General features: G+C 42.6%; 1 protein-coding gene across 1 annotated transcript; it reads right to left on the bottom strand.

The window, feature by feature from the left end:
• Positions 1-161: 161 nt before the first annotated feature.
• LOC136522191 (uncharacterized) lies at positions 162-4190 on the bottom strand. Its single transcript, XM_066515982.1, has 7 exons — positions 4013-4190; positions 3794-3850; positions 3047-3144; positions 2592-2630; positions 952-1002; positions 736-795; positions 162-531 (listed from the first exon to the last, which is right to left on the bottom strand). The coding sequence occupies exons 1-7, from the start codon at positions 4070-4072 to the stop codon at positions 426-428; spliced, it is 471 nt and encodes a 156-aa protein (XP_066372079.1). The 5' UTR covers positions 4073-4190; the 3' UTR covers positions 162-425.
• Positions 4191-17301: the final 13111 nt, after the last annotated feature.

Raw genomic sequence — 17301 nt, 5'->3', positions numbered from 1 at the left:
TAAGGGGCAGGGCGCTGGGGGAGCTGCTGTGCATCATCGGCAGGCCGCATGAGTGCAACGTGCCAACCCAGAATGCTCTGCCAAGACACCCATGTCCTCCACAGGCACCCAAATCCATTGTGAGATACAGTAATGTGAGCACAACACATACAGACGGGAACTTCAAGAACCGAGTCGCCGTGCATTCATTGTACACACTACAGTACAGAGAGGGAAACAGCACCTGTGCCCACAAAACTCTACTCAGTTCGTCAAATTCCGAGCTCCCGCTACTGGGACTGTCAACCCAAGACGACGATAAGCACACCACGCGTGGGGTATCTTCGATCAGGTCCGGCCTTTTGAGACACACATCTCCATTTGACCATTTTCCTTTTTCGTTCATGTTGCTGTTCCATCACCTGGGCCGCTGGGCGCATAGCGCGCTAGCTGCTGCTGTTGGGCGTTAGGAACAAAGCGCCACGAGTCGACGGCAATGTCGACCTCCTTTTTCTTGTGGAACTTGTACGTCTGCGGTAGATCGTAACGCAGCTGCAATTTTTCAGGAAAAAAGGAGAGGAAAGGGTAGATTAAAAACCACCAGCAAAACTCGGGGCTCTAGGGCAATGATCTGATGAACAAAAGTCAAGTTGCTTTCTTTGGGACCTCTATGCCTTGTTAGGAATATGGAACAAAGTACTGAAACACATTCCTGGTAACAACGAAAAGCGACTGGTGTTTATATAATATATTTACCTCGCATAGAACCTCCGCACTGCGGGCGTTGCAGCCACACAAGGCTGCCTTCTTGATATGCTGACAATTCAAAAAAAGAAAACAAATGTGAACAATCAAAGACAAAAAAAAACTATGAAATACATGAGGAAAGAGAAATAAACGAAGATTTGGCATTGCCACGATATCTCATGAGTTATATTTTTGTACTTGTTCCGTGAAAAAAAAAAAACTTACTTCTCTAGTGGAAGTCTTGTGTAGAGAATAGACAGCTTGAGAAGAAGCAACCTGTCAATAGCAAATGGGCACCTTAAAACATCAATATCATCTTTCAAAGGAAACTGCCATTGCAAACAAGCACCAGTATCAACATGGATGCCTGCACTAAATTGCTTTCTATTCAGCCACAAGGCTGGGGAATGTTTTGGGATACTGAATGCATAAACATAAGGTTCAGTTAGGGAAAGAAGAATACTTTTAAAAGTGTTCTATTTGCTCTGTGTGATGCTGTTTCATCAACTTTATTAGCCTGACAATTGCTAATGTTACACAAGTATGAATCGCTACTTCACTAGCGACTGATGTTCAATTTGCACTGGAGATCAATCTGCAGCAAGTTCAGTGAGGACACTGAAACTATGACTGTAAAATGAGTTCCTAGACATGGACTACTTATTACAGTTACAGATAATATTGGGAAAAAGTTCTAGAAAGATGAGAGACTAGCATATATAGTTTTTACGGTAACCAAAAAAAACACTAGAGGTTCAGCCTCACTAGTTAGAATATGTTAGCACTTGAGAACAATACCTTTCAAATTTAAGTTCTTTATGTCAGACCAAACTAAGTCGATATCCAGCTGCACAATCAAACATTTAATAAAAAGATACATGTCATTCACAAGTTTGAGAAAATAAAGTTAGGTACAAATAATTATTTAAGTTTTAGTTAAGAGTCACCAAATACTACTTTCAGCTCTGCTTCATGAACATGTGTTTTAACATAACCATGGTATTTTTATGCTTCATGCAAGAACATCAGAGAAGACAATAAAAGCGAAATTATAATTGCTTAGGTGCACTCAATTAAACACAGAAGTTATATGACAAGATTTAGATGGCCCCATGCCTCCACCATAGGACAACTAATTTCTACAAGCACAAACATTAGTTTTGTCAACTATAAACAAACTGCATTCACTAATGCTGCTCAGGGTTGTATGGCATAGCTTGGGTGTACCCAATGATCCAGCTTTCAGATGATTTTAGCTTTATTAGTTGCAATAATCAACTACCACTGGCTTCAGATTATATGATATTGTTATCTGGAAGGAAGACTTCAATTTATGGAATAACTCAACCATGTGGCATCTGAGCTCAGCTTACAAAACTACATGCTGATTTTGAAGCAAGGCGGACAGGCAGCAAGCATGTAAATATGTGCAGTTTTCCAGGACAATGGAACTTTGAAATTGAAGGACATCTAATGTTACCTATCACCTTTTGATATCTTTTATTTAGTCAATGCAAATAGTTATCCAACATTGCTAGTATACTACTACAAAGAAAGAAGGCCGAGTAAATAACAACTAGACTGGTAGCTTTGCTTAAAAATCACACTAACAGGTGATTTAGCATTGTAGTTACTTAGAACATTTAACAAGCCATTGAAATAAAGATGCAGGTTAGCATTTTGCACCACGTATATGTGAGAATATTGTCTAAACAATTAAAATATTATACAGAGTTTGGAATTGATACAAGTCATAAACCATTAACAGGTGAAAACACAAGCAGGAAAATAAAGTGAATGGTTCTCCATTTTAGAATAAAAGAATGGTTGAAGTGGAACACTAAAGAAACAAAACATTGTCATACCTCCAGATCAGCAGCATTTTCTTGAGCAAGTTCAAGTGACTGTGGGTCAATAAGAAAAGTTAGAAAACTATAAACCAAAAACAAGCCTGTACTGGAGATACCCATTAATTTATGGTTACATATATCAATGAGGAGTATTTAAAAGTATACTACAGTATCTAAAATCATTTTATGACATGGAATACTGTTCGTTGTTTTAGCTTCACCTGCAAGACACGTGCACAATTACTAGCAAGCAAGAACTTAGGCACAATCTATCAGGACACAATTGCAGAGGCAACAACTTTTTTTCAGATCGATCAGCGTACAAAAGAACTGTGCAAAATTACAAACATAAGCACTAAACAGGAAGTTTTTTTTTTAAAAAAAATACCGAAGTGGACATTACATGCTAGAGGGATTGTCAGGGGAAGAAGACCACGATTGCCTAAAATTACCAAGTTAAACATACTCACTCAGCATCCAGTAGAGCACTCGCCACAGCCAGAGTGCCGCAGCCACAGCCAAAGTCAGCTACCAATTTGCCCATAATGTCATCGAAACTATTCTCCGCCTGATTGTTTATCAAATCAACATTAATATGATAAAGTTAAGTAAACATCAAATCATAAGTAGTAGAATTTCAGTATCTAATTGACACTTGCATCAGACCAAGACAACCATAGAGAAGGAATAGTCTACTCGAACTAGTTGTCCACTGAAGTTTTTTGCATACACTTTTAGGAGACTAACAAGCAAAACATTACCAAATGTTGAATCATAGGTTGAAACAGATCAAAACATAAAAATCGGAATAATCCCAAGCTTGGGCTTCAATGGAAGTCCCCCCAAAGCTCCATTGATGAACCTTGCCAGCCACGGTGAAAAGTATAAGTGCTATGTTTTGCCAAAACTAAAGATCAGAAGGGGCAAATACGCAAGGTCACAAGGGTGATTTTTTTTCTCTGTGACAGGGCTCTGAAGCAGCTACGATTCTTAGAACAAAGCCACCCAACTCCAGCCGTAAACCTACGGCTTAGCAGCTCAGTTGATTCAGAATCAAAGCTACACTTTGTGGCACCCAATTCCATAATCCCACTACCGTCACAAGAAAGCCCGGCGCCGCATCCCAAGACTATCCCGAGAAAAGAAAGATACATAGCATCCTGAAGCAAAGCGGGAAGGGATCGGAATCGGAGCAGGACGCAAGTGGCAGCACTAACCGTGTAGAGCATCCGCGACGCGATGTGAGGGCCCGTCGGGTACTGCTCCAGCTCCACCTACACCCAACAACGCCGTCGGTGGCAAAAGTCAGATACTCCTCTGCCTTTCCCCCTCCCTTTTGTCGGGGTGGGGCGAAGCGAAATCGAGCAGAAGACGAGAAAGGAGAAAGAAAGGCCACCCAAGAGGTGGCGGCGGTGGCGGTGGCGGTGGCGCAGTACCTTGGGGTCGGGGAACTGGGTCAGGCCACCCAAGAGGCCCTCCAGCTGCTTCAGCTTCATCTCCTCCCCCTCGCGTTGCCGTCGCCGTCGCCGTCGCCTTTGTCCCCGTGCAGACGAAGCGCACGACGGACGCCGTGGAATGGAGGTGGAGCTGCTGCTGCTGACGGCGAGGCGAGACGGCGAAACACTGGCGCCTCTGACTCCGAGGGCGCGCAGTGTTTTTTAGGGCCAGAATTCTCGGATTGGGCCTTGACATCACGAGTAAATGGGCTGTACTGTTAGCGGACTGAAAAACCGATCCCAACAAAGCAAAAGGTCCTGTTTCTAAAAAAAACAGCAAAAGGTCCTGTTTCTAAAAAAAAGCATGATTCCAAAAAAAAAACAAAGAAAAAGGTCCTTTTCCTAAAAAAAACCAAGCAAAAGATCCTTGGGTAATGATCTGATTTTTTTTTCCACTTATAGGTCTCGTTCGGCTTATTCCATATTCGGTTTGTTCGGTTTGTTTTTTTAGCCGGAATAGTGTTTTTCTCTCACAACAATTCAGCCAGAACAGTGTTTTCAGTCAGTTTCAGCCAAGATTCAGACCAGCAAACGGGGCCTATAAACTCCAAAACTGGCATCTATAAAAATTATTTAAATTACCTCTCTACCTCTATTGGAAGTAGTTCCAAGGTGGTTGCATCATTTTTTTGTTTAATAAAGTCTTAATCTTATAAATGATAATAAGGTTTTTAAACCATGAAAAATGTCTCTAAGCTTTTAAATGTTCAGGGTAAAAAATATATCTAGAATCTTCCAAAAAATAGATTTAGCACTAAGAAAATAGAAAAAATATCTAGAAAAATATGTAACATTCCCAAAACATTGTAATTTATATATAATGAATTTTAAAAACTTTCTAAAACAAAAATATGAGATGCAACCAGAAAGAATGCAACATAAAGCTAATGCTAAATTCATCTTAATTTTTTGCTGTGAATAGTTTTGAAAAACATGTCTAGACATAAATTATAATGTTTTGGAATTCCCTGATTTTTTGGATATTTTCTCATTTTTCTAGAGCTAAATATATTTTTTGGAAACATTTAGAGATACTTTCATGACCCATAAATATTTTATTTGAGTTTTCTGTGTCTAAGTCCATCACTAAGGTTTTCTCATAATTTTTGAAAGCTTATGTATAGTTTTTTTATGAGGTTTGAAAACCTTATCGGATATTTAGCATATTTTTAAAATAAAAAGGATGGAACTTGGGGAGGGAGGTAAATTAAACTATATTGAGAATTGATGGGTAAGATGTTTGGTTTTGGAGTTTAAGAAGAAATGAGCTCTATCAATTAGGCACATCTGTATCATCCTTCTCTCCCTTCCTGAAGACTTTTTTGTTTGCCACCTCGACGCGTAGGTTCGTTGGTTGTTTAGTTTAGTCTAGCCACCAGCTCCTCACGTAATCACCATGTCCACGATGCCGTGACCAACCACCACGCGCGAGGTGGCATTCTTGAGCAACGGTGTAGGTAAGGCCAGTCTTTGTGGCAGTTTCACGTGAGTTTTATTTATATTTAATAGGTTGTCACACATGTATTTTTTATGACATGATAACGTTTTTAAGAAGAGAGAAGAAATCAGATGACTCTGTTGGGACGATTACCAACTCTCTATAAGTCATAAAATTATAGAATAACAATTTTCATTGAGAGTGGGTGTTTCATCAATATTTCATTTCATTCTATTTGAAGCCATGAAACTCCTAGTCGAGACTGGCCTAAGGCAAGCGTTGATTTTTTTTGTATCATTTGAGAGAGAGAAATATCGGTCGCTCAACATGAACTTCTGGATGGGGAAATTGAAAAAAAATGTGCCCTAATATTTGTCAGGCAGTTTAGCCTAACAAAAGTGGTTTCACATTGTATAGGTGGAGCTACAAGAGTTGAAAAACATTAAAGCAATTTGGACTTCTAGAAGAGACGACAAAACCATTGGAGACCTAAGATGTCACAGGAGCTGGGTGGATTGCGCACAATCGGCTAATCATACCTAGTATGTGCGAGGCAAGACAATGATGGAAGTCAGCAAAGGCGTCCTAATATCTATGGTGGCGATGATGAAAGGTCCTAATGGTTAGAGAGGGTGAATAGCCTATTAAAAAAATTCTACAACAACACTTAGTAAACTGGTTAGACAATTATGAGGCGAAGCAAGTGTTGTGCTAGCAGACTAAAAATACAAGCCACCTACTACAATTCTAGTTTATTTAGTCTCTATCTACACAATGGCTATGTCACTACACTAAGTGTGCTCTCAAAGGCTAACTAAAGAGTCACACTAACCAAACTAACAAGCTCTCATGACTAGCTACACTAAAGAGCTTGACAACTAGTTTATGGTAATGTAAAGAGATATAGCAAGATGGTTATACCGCCGAGTCGAGTAATGAACCAATCAATCACAAGAATGAATACCAATAAAGACCAATCACCTCGAAATCAAATGTTGACACAACGATTTTTACTGAGGTTCACTTGCTTACCGGCAAGCTAGTCCTCGTTGTGACGATTCAGTTACTTGGAGGTTCACGTGCTAATTGGCATCACACGCCAAACCCTCAATAGGGTGCTGCACAACCAACATAAGATGAGGATCACACAAGCCACGAGCAATTTACTAGAGTACCTTTTGGCTCTCCGCCGGGGAAAGGTCAACAACCCCTCACAATCACCAAGATCAGAGCCAAAGACAATCACCAACCTCCGCTCGATAACTCTCGCTGCTCCAAGCCGTCTAGGTGATGGCAACCACCAAGAGTAACAAGTAAATCCCATAGTAAAACACGAACACCAAGTGTCTCTAGATGCAAACACTCAAGCAATACACTTGGATTTACTCCCAATATCACAAAGATGATGAATTAATGATGGACATGAGTGGGAGGGCTTTAGCTAAGCTCACAAGGCTGCTATGTCAATGCAAAATACCAAGAGAGTGAGCTAGAGCCGGCAATGGGGCTTAAATAGAGCCCCCACAAATAGCGTCATTGGCTCTCTGTTCACTGAGAAATCGAGGTGACCGGACGCGCTGGTCGGATTGACCAGATGCACCTGGTCCAGCGTCCGGTCATCGGATGCGTGCCACACGTCGCCTCCGTTTGACCTCAGTCGCTTGATCTCAACGGTCAGCTGCCACACGACAACGGTCAAGTGATGACCAGATGCAGCACAATGCCAAGACCAGATGCACCTCTGCCTAGTCCGGTCGTTTCCAGAGAGGTCTCGAGAGAGCCAAACGACGACCGGATGCGTCAGTTCGATCATGACTGGATGTAGGAGGGGCAGCGTCCGATCGAGTCCAGAGAGCTCCTAGAGCTGCTCAACAACGATCGGACATGTCCGGTAGGTCATGACCTGATGCAGCACCAGCGTCCGGTCCTTCTCCTCTTCTCTGCACTACCACATCAGTGGGACCGGACGCACCTCTGCCGAGTCCGGTCATGAAGTGACCCAGCGTCCGATCGAAGACCTACGCCTACGCCTTCTCTGCTGCCACTGACCGGACGCACCGGTCCAATAGAGCTCAACGTCCGATCACTCACAATGACCTCCTTTCGCCTCCGTTTCTTCACCGAGTTGATCCACATCAACTCCACCTTCTCCACCCTTGCTTAAATATGCCAACCACCAAGTGTATCACCTTGTGCACATGTGTTAGCATATTTTCACAAATGTTTTAAGGGTGTTATTACTCCACTAGATCCTAAATGCATATGCAATGAGTTAGAGCATCTAGTGACACTTTGATAACCGTATTTCGATATGAGTTTCACCTCTCTTAATAGTATGGCTATCAATCCTAAATATGATCACACTCTCTAAGTGTCTCGATCACTAAACTGAAAAGCTACTATCAATTTCACCTTTGCCTTGAGTTTTTTGTTTTTTCTTTCTTCTTTTCCAAGTCCAAGCATTTGATCATCATCATGCCATCATCATCATCATGTCATGATCTTCAATTGCTTCATCACTTAGAGTAGTGCTACCTGTCTGATAATCACTTTGATAAACTAGGTTAGCACTAAGAGTTTCATCAATTCACCAAAATCAAACTAGAGCTTTTAATCTCCCCCTTTTTGGTAATTGATGACAACCCTTACACAAAGATATAAATTGAAATTTAAATTAAATCCATGTTGCTTGCCCAAGCATATTTACCATGTGTAAAAGGATATGGATAAGTTTCATGAATCCCATATGGTAGCAATTGCTCCCCCTACATATATGCTAAGAGTTTGGATTGTAGCTTGCACATATGCTTGGATAGGAAATATAGGAGACAATATCTACCAAATGATGCTAAGGTATAAAAGATGGACCTTTGAAGCATGATACCAATCGGAGTGCACCAATATACCATCCTTAGCACCATTAGTAACTAGACATACACAAAACTAGAATACCCTGTGAGATCAACATTAGAAATAAGGGTCTAGTTTTTCATAATGTGAGCTTGAGTCTAGTTATTTAACCTATGCATGTTAGTTTTTCATTTCATCATTCAAACCTACAACTAGCATACACCACACAAGCATGGATATTGAAATTTAAAACTTGTAACATGCAAGCAAGCATATGAAATGCACATTCAAATGCATCCACCAAGTTTATGAGCTTGTTCCCCCTACTTGTTTGCTCAAAATTTTAATTGATCCCTTTCCTTTGTCATATCTCTCCCCCTATGTTAAATTCTCTCCTATCACTTATATCTTTGTTTCTCTCCCTCTTTATTGTCTTTTCACTATCTTTGTTGTCTTTTCACTATCTTTGTACACTATTTCTCCCCCTTTGTCATCAATGACCATAAAGGTTTAAACGTAGATAGGTTGAGATTATCAATGTCAATCAATGGGGTGAGGATTATTTTTCCAAATTTGGTTCAATCTAGAATATTTGCCAAAGAAATTTAACTTGGTTTAATCCAAGAACAAGCTTCTTCACACCTCCAAATAAGGGTTATCTTGTACCATGTTGAGTTAAACACTTAGAGCTCATTTTCTAGATCAAACACTAGGTTTAAAAGCCCATAAACATGTCATATGCTACCACTAGACCAAATTAAGCAGAGAAGCAATAGTGGTACCATACAAACATCAAAATAATTTGATTTTCATGAATGAGCCTATTAAATGTGAAAAATGACTAGATGTACTAAACATATCCTTAGCAAGGATATATGCCATGCCAATCAACTTTTACCTTGAATTGCTCGAAGGAGAGGCATGTCATATAAGTGAGGAGGTGCATCAACACATATTTGAGAAATCCAATATGTTCAACTCATTCCTTAGCTTGCAAAACATTTTCTCATCCAATGGCTTAGTGAATATGTCAGCAAGTTGATCTTTAGTGCCTACACTCTCAATGCAAATGTCCCCTTTTTGTTGGTGTTCTCTTATGAAATGGTGGTGGACATCAATGTGCTTTGTTCTTGCATATTGAACCGGATTGTTGGTTAACTTGATTGCACTCTCATTGTCACATAGCAATGGCACTTTCTTGAACTTGATTCCAAAGTCACTCAAGGTGGCCTTCATCCAAAGTATTTGTGCACAACAACTACCGGCGGATATGTATTCAGCTTCGGCGGTTAATAATGCAACACTATTTTGCTTCTTTGATGACCATGAAACAAGTGATCTTCCCAACAATTGACATGTGCTCGAGGTGCTCTTCCTTTCAACCTTGCATCCCGCATAATCTGAGTCGAAGTAACCAACTAGCTCAAACTTTGCTCCTTTGAGAGACCACAAACCAACATTTTATGTAGGCAACGTATCAGGTGTAAACCAACCAACCTGTGCAAACTTGAAAACTACTAATCAGGGCCACTAGATGCTGATCCAATGGATGGGGTAAGAGGTGGGATTTTTTTGCGCTTAAGCCCCCCACCCGCCGGTATTTTTTTTGCACTTAAGCCCCCTCGCCCCATCCATTGGATCAGTATCTAGTGGTCTTGATTGGTAGTTTTTAAGTTTTCATAGGTTGGTTGGTTTGCACCTAATACGTTGCCTTTTGTGTATGCTTGAAACACCTCAATATTCTCTTTATGGCCTTCAAATAACTTTCTCTTGGTGAGGCTTAAAATCTTGCACACATGCATACACTAAACATGACATCCAGCCTTGATGCGGTAACATAGAGTAGGCTTTCAATCATAGACTGATACAATTTTTGATCCACCATATTACCACTTGTATCACTATCTAAGTTGTCATTTGTTCCCATTGATGTACTAATGGCTTTGCTATCACTCATGCCAAACTTCTTGATCATGTCCTTGATATACTTGCCCTGACTCACAAATGTGCTATCCTTCAATTGCTTGATTTGAAGACCAAGAAAGTAACTTAACTCTCCAATTATGGACATCTCAAACTTATTAGCCATCATCTTTCCAAATTCTTCACAAAAGTCTTGATTGGTTGATCCAAATATGATGTCATCAACATAGATTTGCAACACAAATAAATCTTTTCTAATCTTCTTGATGAAAAGAGTGGTGTCAACCTTGCCCATCATGAACCCTTTAGAGAGTAGAAAGTCCCTCAATCTCTCATACCATGCTCTAGGTGCTTGCTTCAAGCCATATAATGTCTTCTTCAACATGTACACATGGTCGGGCTTCTCTTCATCTTCAAAACCGGGATGATGCTCAACATATACTTCTTCATTTATGTAACCATTGAGAAATGCACTCTTGACATCCATTTGATAGAGTTTGATGTTGTGGGCACAAGCATAGGCTAGCAAGATCCTAATTGCTTCTAATCTAGCAACCGGGGCATATGTTTCTCCAAAGTCAAGACCTTCAACTTATGTATATCCTTGTGCTACCAATCTTGCTTTGTTCCTTACTACTATCCCATCTTGATCTTGCTTGTTTCTAAAGACCCATTTGGTTCCAATCACATTGTGTCTCTTTGGTCTCTCTACTAATTTCCATACTTGATTTCTAGTGAAGTTATTTAATTCTTTATGCATAGCATTCACTCAATCAATATCCTTCAATGCTTCATCTATCGTCTTTGGTTAAATGGATGACACAAATGAGAAATGCTCATAAAATAAAGCCAATCTTGATCTAGTTTGCACATATCTTGAAATATCACCAATGATAGTGTCCAATGGATGATCCCTTGCAATATTAGTTGGTTGAAGGATTAGAAATTGATTGCTTGCACTTGCTTGATCATTAGGTTGAGATGATGTACTAGCCACTTGATTTTGTTCATTGTCATAAGAGCCACTTGTACTAGCTTGAGTTATATCATCTTGCACATTTGAGTTAAAGAGCACTTACACTTGATCATCTTCATCATCATTCACTTGCCTAGGCCTCAATTCACCAACATCCATGTTCTTCATGGTATTTGAAAGTTGAATGCCTCTAACATCTTCCAAGTTCTCATTTTCTTCTTGTGAACCCTTGGTTTCATCAAATTCAACATCATGAACTTCCTCAAGAGTACTACTATCCAAATTCCAAACTCTATATGCTTTACTAGTAGTTGAGTATCCAAGTAGGAATTATTCATCATATTTCTTGTCAAACTTGCCCAATCTAGTACCTTTCTTCAAGATATAGCATTTGCAACCAAAGATCCAAAAATATGCAATGTTAGGCTTTCTACCATTCAAGAGCTCATATGATGTCTTCTTTTTCAATGGGCGATAATAGAGGCGGTTGCTACAATAGCAAGCTGTGTTGATAGCTTCGACCCAAAAAGGTTGACTCACATTGTACTCACTAAGCATAGACCTTGCCATATCAATGAGTGTTCTATTTTTTCCTCTCAACAAGGCCATTTTATTGTGGAGTGTACTTGGCCGACAATTGATGTCCAATTTCAAATTCATCACATAGCTCATCAATTCTAGTGTTCTTGAATTCACTACCATTGTCACTTCTAACTCTCTTGATGGTTGTTTCAAACTCATTGTGAATGCCTTTGACAAATGATTTAAATGTTGCAAACACATCACTTTTATCCACTAGAAAGAATACCCAAGTGTATCTAGTATAATCATCCACTATCACAAAGCCATATTTGTTACGACCAATGCTAGTATATTGTGTTGGCCCAAACAAATGCATGTGCAATAACTCAAATGCTTTACTAGTGCTCATCATGCTTTTCTTAGGATGGGTGTTTCTAACTTGTTTGCCGGCTTGACAAGAGCTACAAAGCTTATCCTTCTCAAACACATCTTTCAAGCCTCTAACCAAGTCATGCTTAACTAATCTATTCAATTGATTCATTCCAACATGACCAAGCATTCTATGCCATAACCAACCCATGCTAGACTTAGTGAACAAACATGTAGATAATTTAGCTTTACTAGCATTGAAACCAACCAAGTATAGATTCTCATATCTAAAGCCTTTGAAGATCAAGTTAGAGCCATCTACACTTATGATCTCTACATCATCTACCCCAAATATACATTTGAATCCAAGATCACACAATTGAGCCACGGATAGTAAATTTAAGTTCAAGCTTTCTACTAGCAACACATTAGATATGCTCATGTATTGGATATTGCAATCTTACCAAGACCTTTGACCTTGCCTTTGCCATTATCACCAAATGTGATACTATCATAACCATCATTGCCATTGGTATTTATTGAGTTGAACATTCTTGCATCACCAGTCATGTATTGAGTGCACCCACTATCAAGAACCCAATGCCTTCCTCTGGCTTTGTAATTGACCTACAAAAGAAGATCAATTCTTTTTAGGTACCCAAACTTGCTTGGGTCCTTGAAGGTTAGTGTAACACCCTCAGTGTTACACTTTAAAATCTTTTGCTAAAACATGTCATGAGCGTCATGGTTATGTGTCAATGTATGTAATATAGTGTGTGAGTCAATTTATGTAACTTAAAATGACTAACGGAAATGCTTAATGAAAGGCCGTTCGTGACGTATAAAATTATCAAGTACGGATGTTCGTGAATTTTTATTGAACGAAAACGCTATAGAATGTATATACGGAACTTTAGTAAAGTTAGAAGTATGGATGTTGTAGATGACGATGAAATACCTACGGTCAAGAGATGAATTCACTAGCTAGCATATCGAATAGCTTCGAAATCAAATTTGACGCGAATGCGATCGAGACTTAGTCGATTTCGTAAGTCTGAAAAGTGGTTTGACAAAGCTAGGTTTGTTGGTTTTTGTAGAAGAATCGGGTTAAGGAGTGATGGGGTGTTAAGGCTTGTTTTAGTAGCCTAGCATGCCCTCTTAAGTATAGCATAGGTGGTTTGGCAATTGAATCATCGAATTGGATTTTTGGGACGCTTTAAAAAGTGTGCATGGCACGTTTTGGGCCGAGTTCCTCGTGTTGACGTGGTCACTGTGCTCCTGTGCCGGCGGTGGCGCGCCGGCCATGCATGCGCGTGTGTCTAGCCATGTCTGGCTGGTCACGATGGCTGGCAGTCGAGGCGTGCAGCTGCTCCTTCCCACTACTGTGAGGTGCACTACAGCTGACGTCGCTGCTGGTGCCTTGGGACCGCCTGCGTTGCTCCATTGCCGGCTCTGCTCCACCAGGCGCTATCGTCGTTCTGCTTGGGTGCAGTGGCATCACCGCTATCACACCCAGGCACGTGTTGCACGAGCAGAGCACACACACTCTCGCGCCATGCACCGCCGTGCTCTGTGGGCCTGATGCCCTGGCCGCCTGCCCTCGTGAAAGGTCCTTGTGTGGTTTTGGTAATTGAGTGACAACCTAGGTGGACTAATTGTGTTTTTGTGATATACATAGGTGATTAGTCCACAGGTACATATGTGTGAGCAACATATGCCATGAAGGTGAAAATGGCTTGGAGATGTTGCAAAGCTCACACATGTGATGATGAAGGAGCTCATTGCACATGAGGCATGACATTGAGTCATGTGATCAAGGTGGAGAAGATCAAGACAAGACTTGGCTTGATGGACCAGTTGCAAGCGTGAAGGGCAAGTCAGAGGCTTTGGAGCGATGGACCACATGGCGGTGAATCTTAAGCAAGACTTGGCACCGATGGACGAAGGCAACAGTGAAAAGCAAGTGAAGTCAAGATTGATGAACCAATATGATCATGTGATGATATGAAGTGGATCATATCATTGTTGATTGTGTTGGTGCATGTGTTGCATCGACATTGGAGGAGATGGAATGGAATGCGCAAGGCAAAGGTATAACCTAGGGCATATCATTTCACCGGTCATAGGTGTGTAGAGAAGTTTATGACTAGGTTTAGGATAGATGGCCGTACTATCAAGAGGGGCAAACTTGTTTGCATATCGGTCATCTAGTGCCACTTGAGTGATCTAACTTTGCATCGTCGCTAGGATTGAGTGACGTGGCAAGTTGAGTGGCTAATCCTTTGATAAATGATTGTGAAAATACTAACACACATACATATGGTGGTGTACACTTGGTGGTGTTGGCACATTTATAAAGGAGATGAAGTTGGAGTTGATGTGGATCAACTCGGTGATGGAACGGAGGCGAGAAGGGTTCGCAACTCCACCGGCGGAGTGTCTGCCCGTAGAGTGCGGACAGTCCAATGGTGCCACCGACGCCCTATACAGAAAAGACATGGTCTCATAGAGTGCACCAGACGCTGGTCACGTAGTGACCAGACGCTGGGGTCCTACGTCCGGTCAGTGGTAGCAGAGCACGCATAGGCATCGGTCTTCGACTAGACGCTAGCGCTGAAAGTGACTGGACGCTGGTAGGGTGCGTCCGGTCAGGCTGACATATGGTGATGTAGGTGACACAGAAAAGTTGGAGAAGGACCGGACATTGATGCTGCGTCTGATCATGACCGGACGCTGGGGTTGCTTTGTCTGATCAGTTTGTGCAGCTGCGTCCGGTCATCACTTGACCGTTGAGATCAAGTGACTGAGGTTGAATGGAGGCGACACATGGCGAGCATCTGTTGACCGGAGCGTCCGGTCATCTCGAGTTTTGTCCAGTGAAGGGGTAACGGCTAGTTTAGCCCGTGGGGCTATAAATAGAAGGTGGCCTCAGCCATGGCTGGTGCTGAGCACCTCGGGGGACTTTGTGTCCACACTTGAGAGTGCTTAGGAGCCCTCCATCTCGCATATGCTTGATAGTGATCATCCGATTGTGTGAGATAGAGATTCTAGTGTGATTGCATCGTGAGGTTGCATCGAGTGGCACTAGGTGATCGAGTTGCAAGCCGGTGGTGCTTGTTACTCTTAGAGGTTGCCACCTCCTAGATGGCTTGGTGGTGATCTCTGTTGGAGCCCGCAAGAAGCTTGTGCGGTGCTCTAGAGAAGAGCTTTGTGAGGGGCATTGTGCTCGCCCCACGGGAGCTGCGAAGAGCAACTCTAGTTGAGCGTGTCATTGAGCTACCCTCACTTTTGGGGTAGGTTCTTGTGGTGCCCGATGTGCGGGCTTGGCGGGTGATGCCAATTAGCCGCCAAACCACCAAGTGAGTGGTCGACACAACGGGGACTAGCGTGTTGGCAAGCACGTGAACCTTGGGAGAAAAATCACCATGTCAACCTTGTTCTTCCCGTTGGTTTGCAATCCCCTTTCACAAGCTTGTATTTATATTTCATATACATTGTGCTTATGTAGTTGCTCTTGTAATTAGTTAGCTTGTGTAGCTTACTAGTTACCTTCTTGCTTGTGTAGCATAGAAGTAGCTCCTTTGCGTGGCTAATTTGGTTTGTGTAACCTTGTTAGTCACATTACTTAGTTTGTGTAGCTAAGTAATTGCGCTCTCTAATTTGGCATTGGTTGCCTTGTTATTGAGCATTGCTAGTGAGCTTAGGTGGCTTTGTGCTTTTGCTTACTAGCTTGTGTAGGAGCTCCCTTGTTGCTTGAAGTACTAGTGGCATAGGTTTGTGTGACCTTGCTTCTAGAATTGGTTAGGTGAGCTCTAGCTAGCCCGACACCATTGTTGCTTAATTAGTATCTTTGGTTGGAAGGTGCTAAAGAACATAAATAGAGGGGTGTAGTCTTGGCTAGACCGATAGTTTTAATTCCGCACTTGTTTCGGTTAGCCAACGCGATTATTTTTAGAAAGGACTATTCACCCCCCCTCTATTCTGCCATCTCGACCTTACACCTCGCCGGGTCACTGCTGCTGCTTTGCATTGCGTCACGTCTGTCTGAGCCACTACACCACCACCATCCCATCACCGTGCTACACCATGCTGTCACCGCCATGCCATAGCGTTGCGTCGTGTCCGCCTACGTCTCTACGTCGTTGTCACCAAATTCGTGCATGTGGCCTTGCCGAGGCCACCCGCTTGTCATTCGCCATTAATGGTGCCATGACCGCGCTGCTGCGCTGCCACCACCCGCACGTGGGTATGCCCCCTCTCCTGGCTATGTTGGCTCATAGTGCTTGCGCATGTGCGTCAGCCATGTCCCGCCAGAGCTTGGACAAGCAGTCGACCCCATTCCTTTCTTTTCCCCTCCCTCCTCTGCTGCCGGTCCAGCCAGGCCATGCCACCAATTTGGTTTGGATAGGTCATGTCCAGTCAATTCAGTGTGCTCCCAACTCCGTCTTTTAGCCTGCTAGCCAACCAACCTCGCACCATGTCAAATCATGCCTTGGCAAGCTCCAATTTGGAGCTGGCATCCGCCGTCGTGCCATTAAAGGCTTAGACGCCGCTGCCGTGGGCATTACCTGCCTGGTCCTCCTGAGTCCAATTGGTTGCACCCCTAGCCTTGCCTTGTAGTCCTTCACCCCGTGCGGACCCCCATTTGCACTGCTACCGCCTGCCTAGCGCTGTTGACGCGGCCATGCCATCGTGGTCATCGCTGTGCTTGCCGTGTGCGCGTGGCTGGACGCACCCGGTCCATACCCGGTCAAGCCACCACGTTAGGTAGGTTCTGGGTGAGTTGTTGATGCCCATTTCTTGGTCCATTCATGTCGTTTGTGCCTTGGCTCATGGGAACATGGCCGCCGCCGCCGTAGGGGATCCGCCACCATGGAGGGAGCTCTGGACAACATCTCTGTTCACCACTTCACCGCCCACTGCCTCATGTTCGTATCTAGGTGAGCATCGGCTCGCTATCAGGGGCGGGGAGGGGCTAGGCTGGTCGGCGGGACCGCCCAGTGCCATCGTCGCCGCGCCGGTGCGCGCGCAGGTGCCCGAGGACCTAGCCATGATAAAGATAGGATGTTCCGAGGGCTAGTTTGCTTAAACGCTGACTGTAAGAATAGTGCTATGAATCTTGGAGGGAATCACAAGTAGCTCAAGGTCGTT

This window comes from Miscanthus floridulus, chromosome 18 (assembly GCF_019320115.1).
Source record: "Miscanthus floridulus cultivar M001 chromosome 18, ASM1932011v1, whole genome shotgun sequence".
Taxonomy (NCBI): domain Eukaryota; kingdom Viridiplantae; phylum Streptophyta; class Magnoliopsida; order Poales; family Poaceae; genus Miscanthus; species Miscanthus floridulus.
This window is presented reverse-complemented; position numbering and strand designations above follow the sequence as displayed.

Bases quoted from the DNA above. Each gene is read 5' to 3' on its own strand.
- LOC136522191 (XM_066515982.1), bottom strand. From the start codon at position 4,072: ATGAAGCTGAAGCAGCTGGAGGGCCTCTTGGGTGGCCTGACCCAGTTC. The intron at 2,631-3,046 runs GTGAGTATGTTT...ATTGACCCACAG, and splicing joins AGTGCTCTACTGGATGCTGA to TCACTTGAACTTGCTCAAGA. The intron at 532-735 runs GTAAATATATTA...GAAAAATTGCAG, and splicing joins GTGCGGAGGTTCTATGCGAG to CTGCGTTACGATCTACCGCA.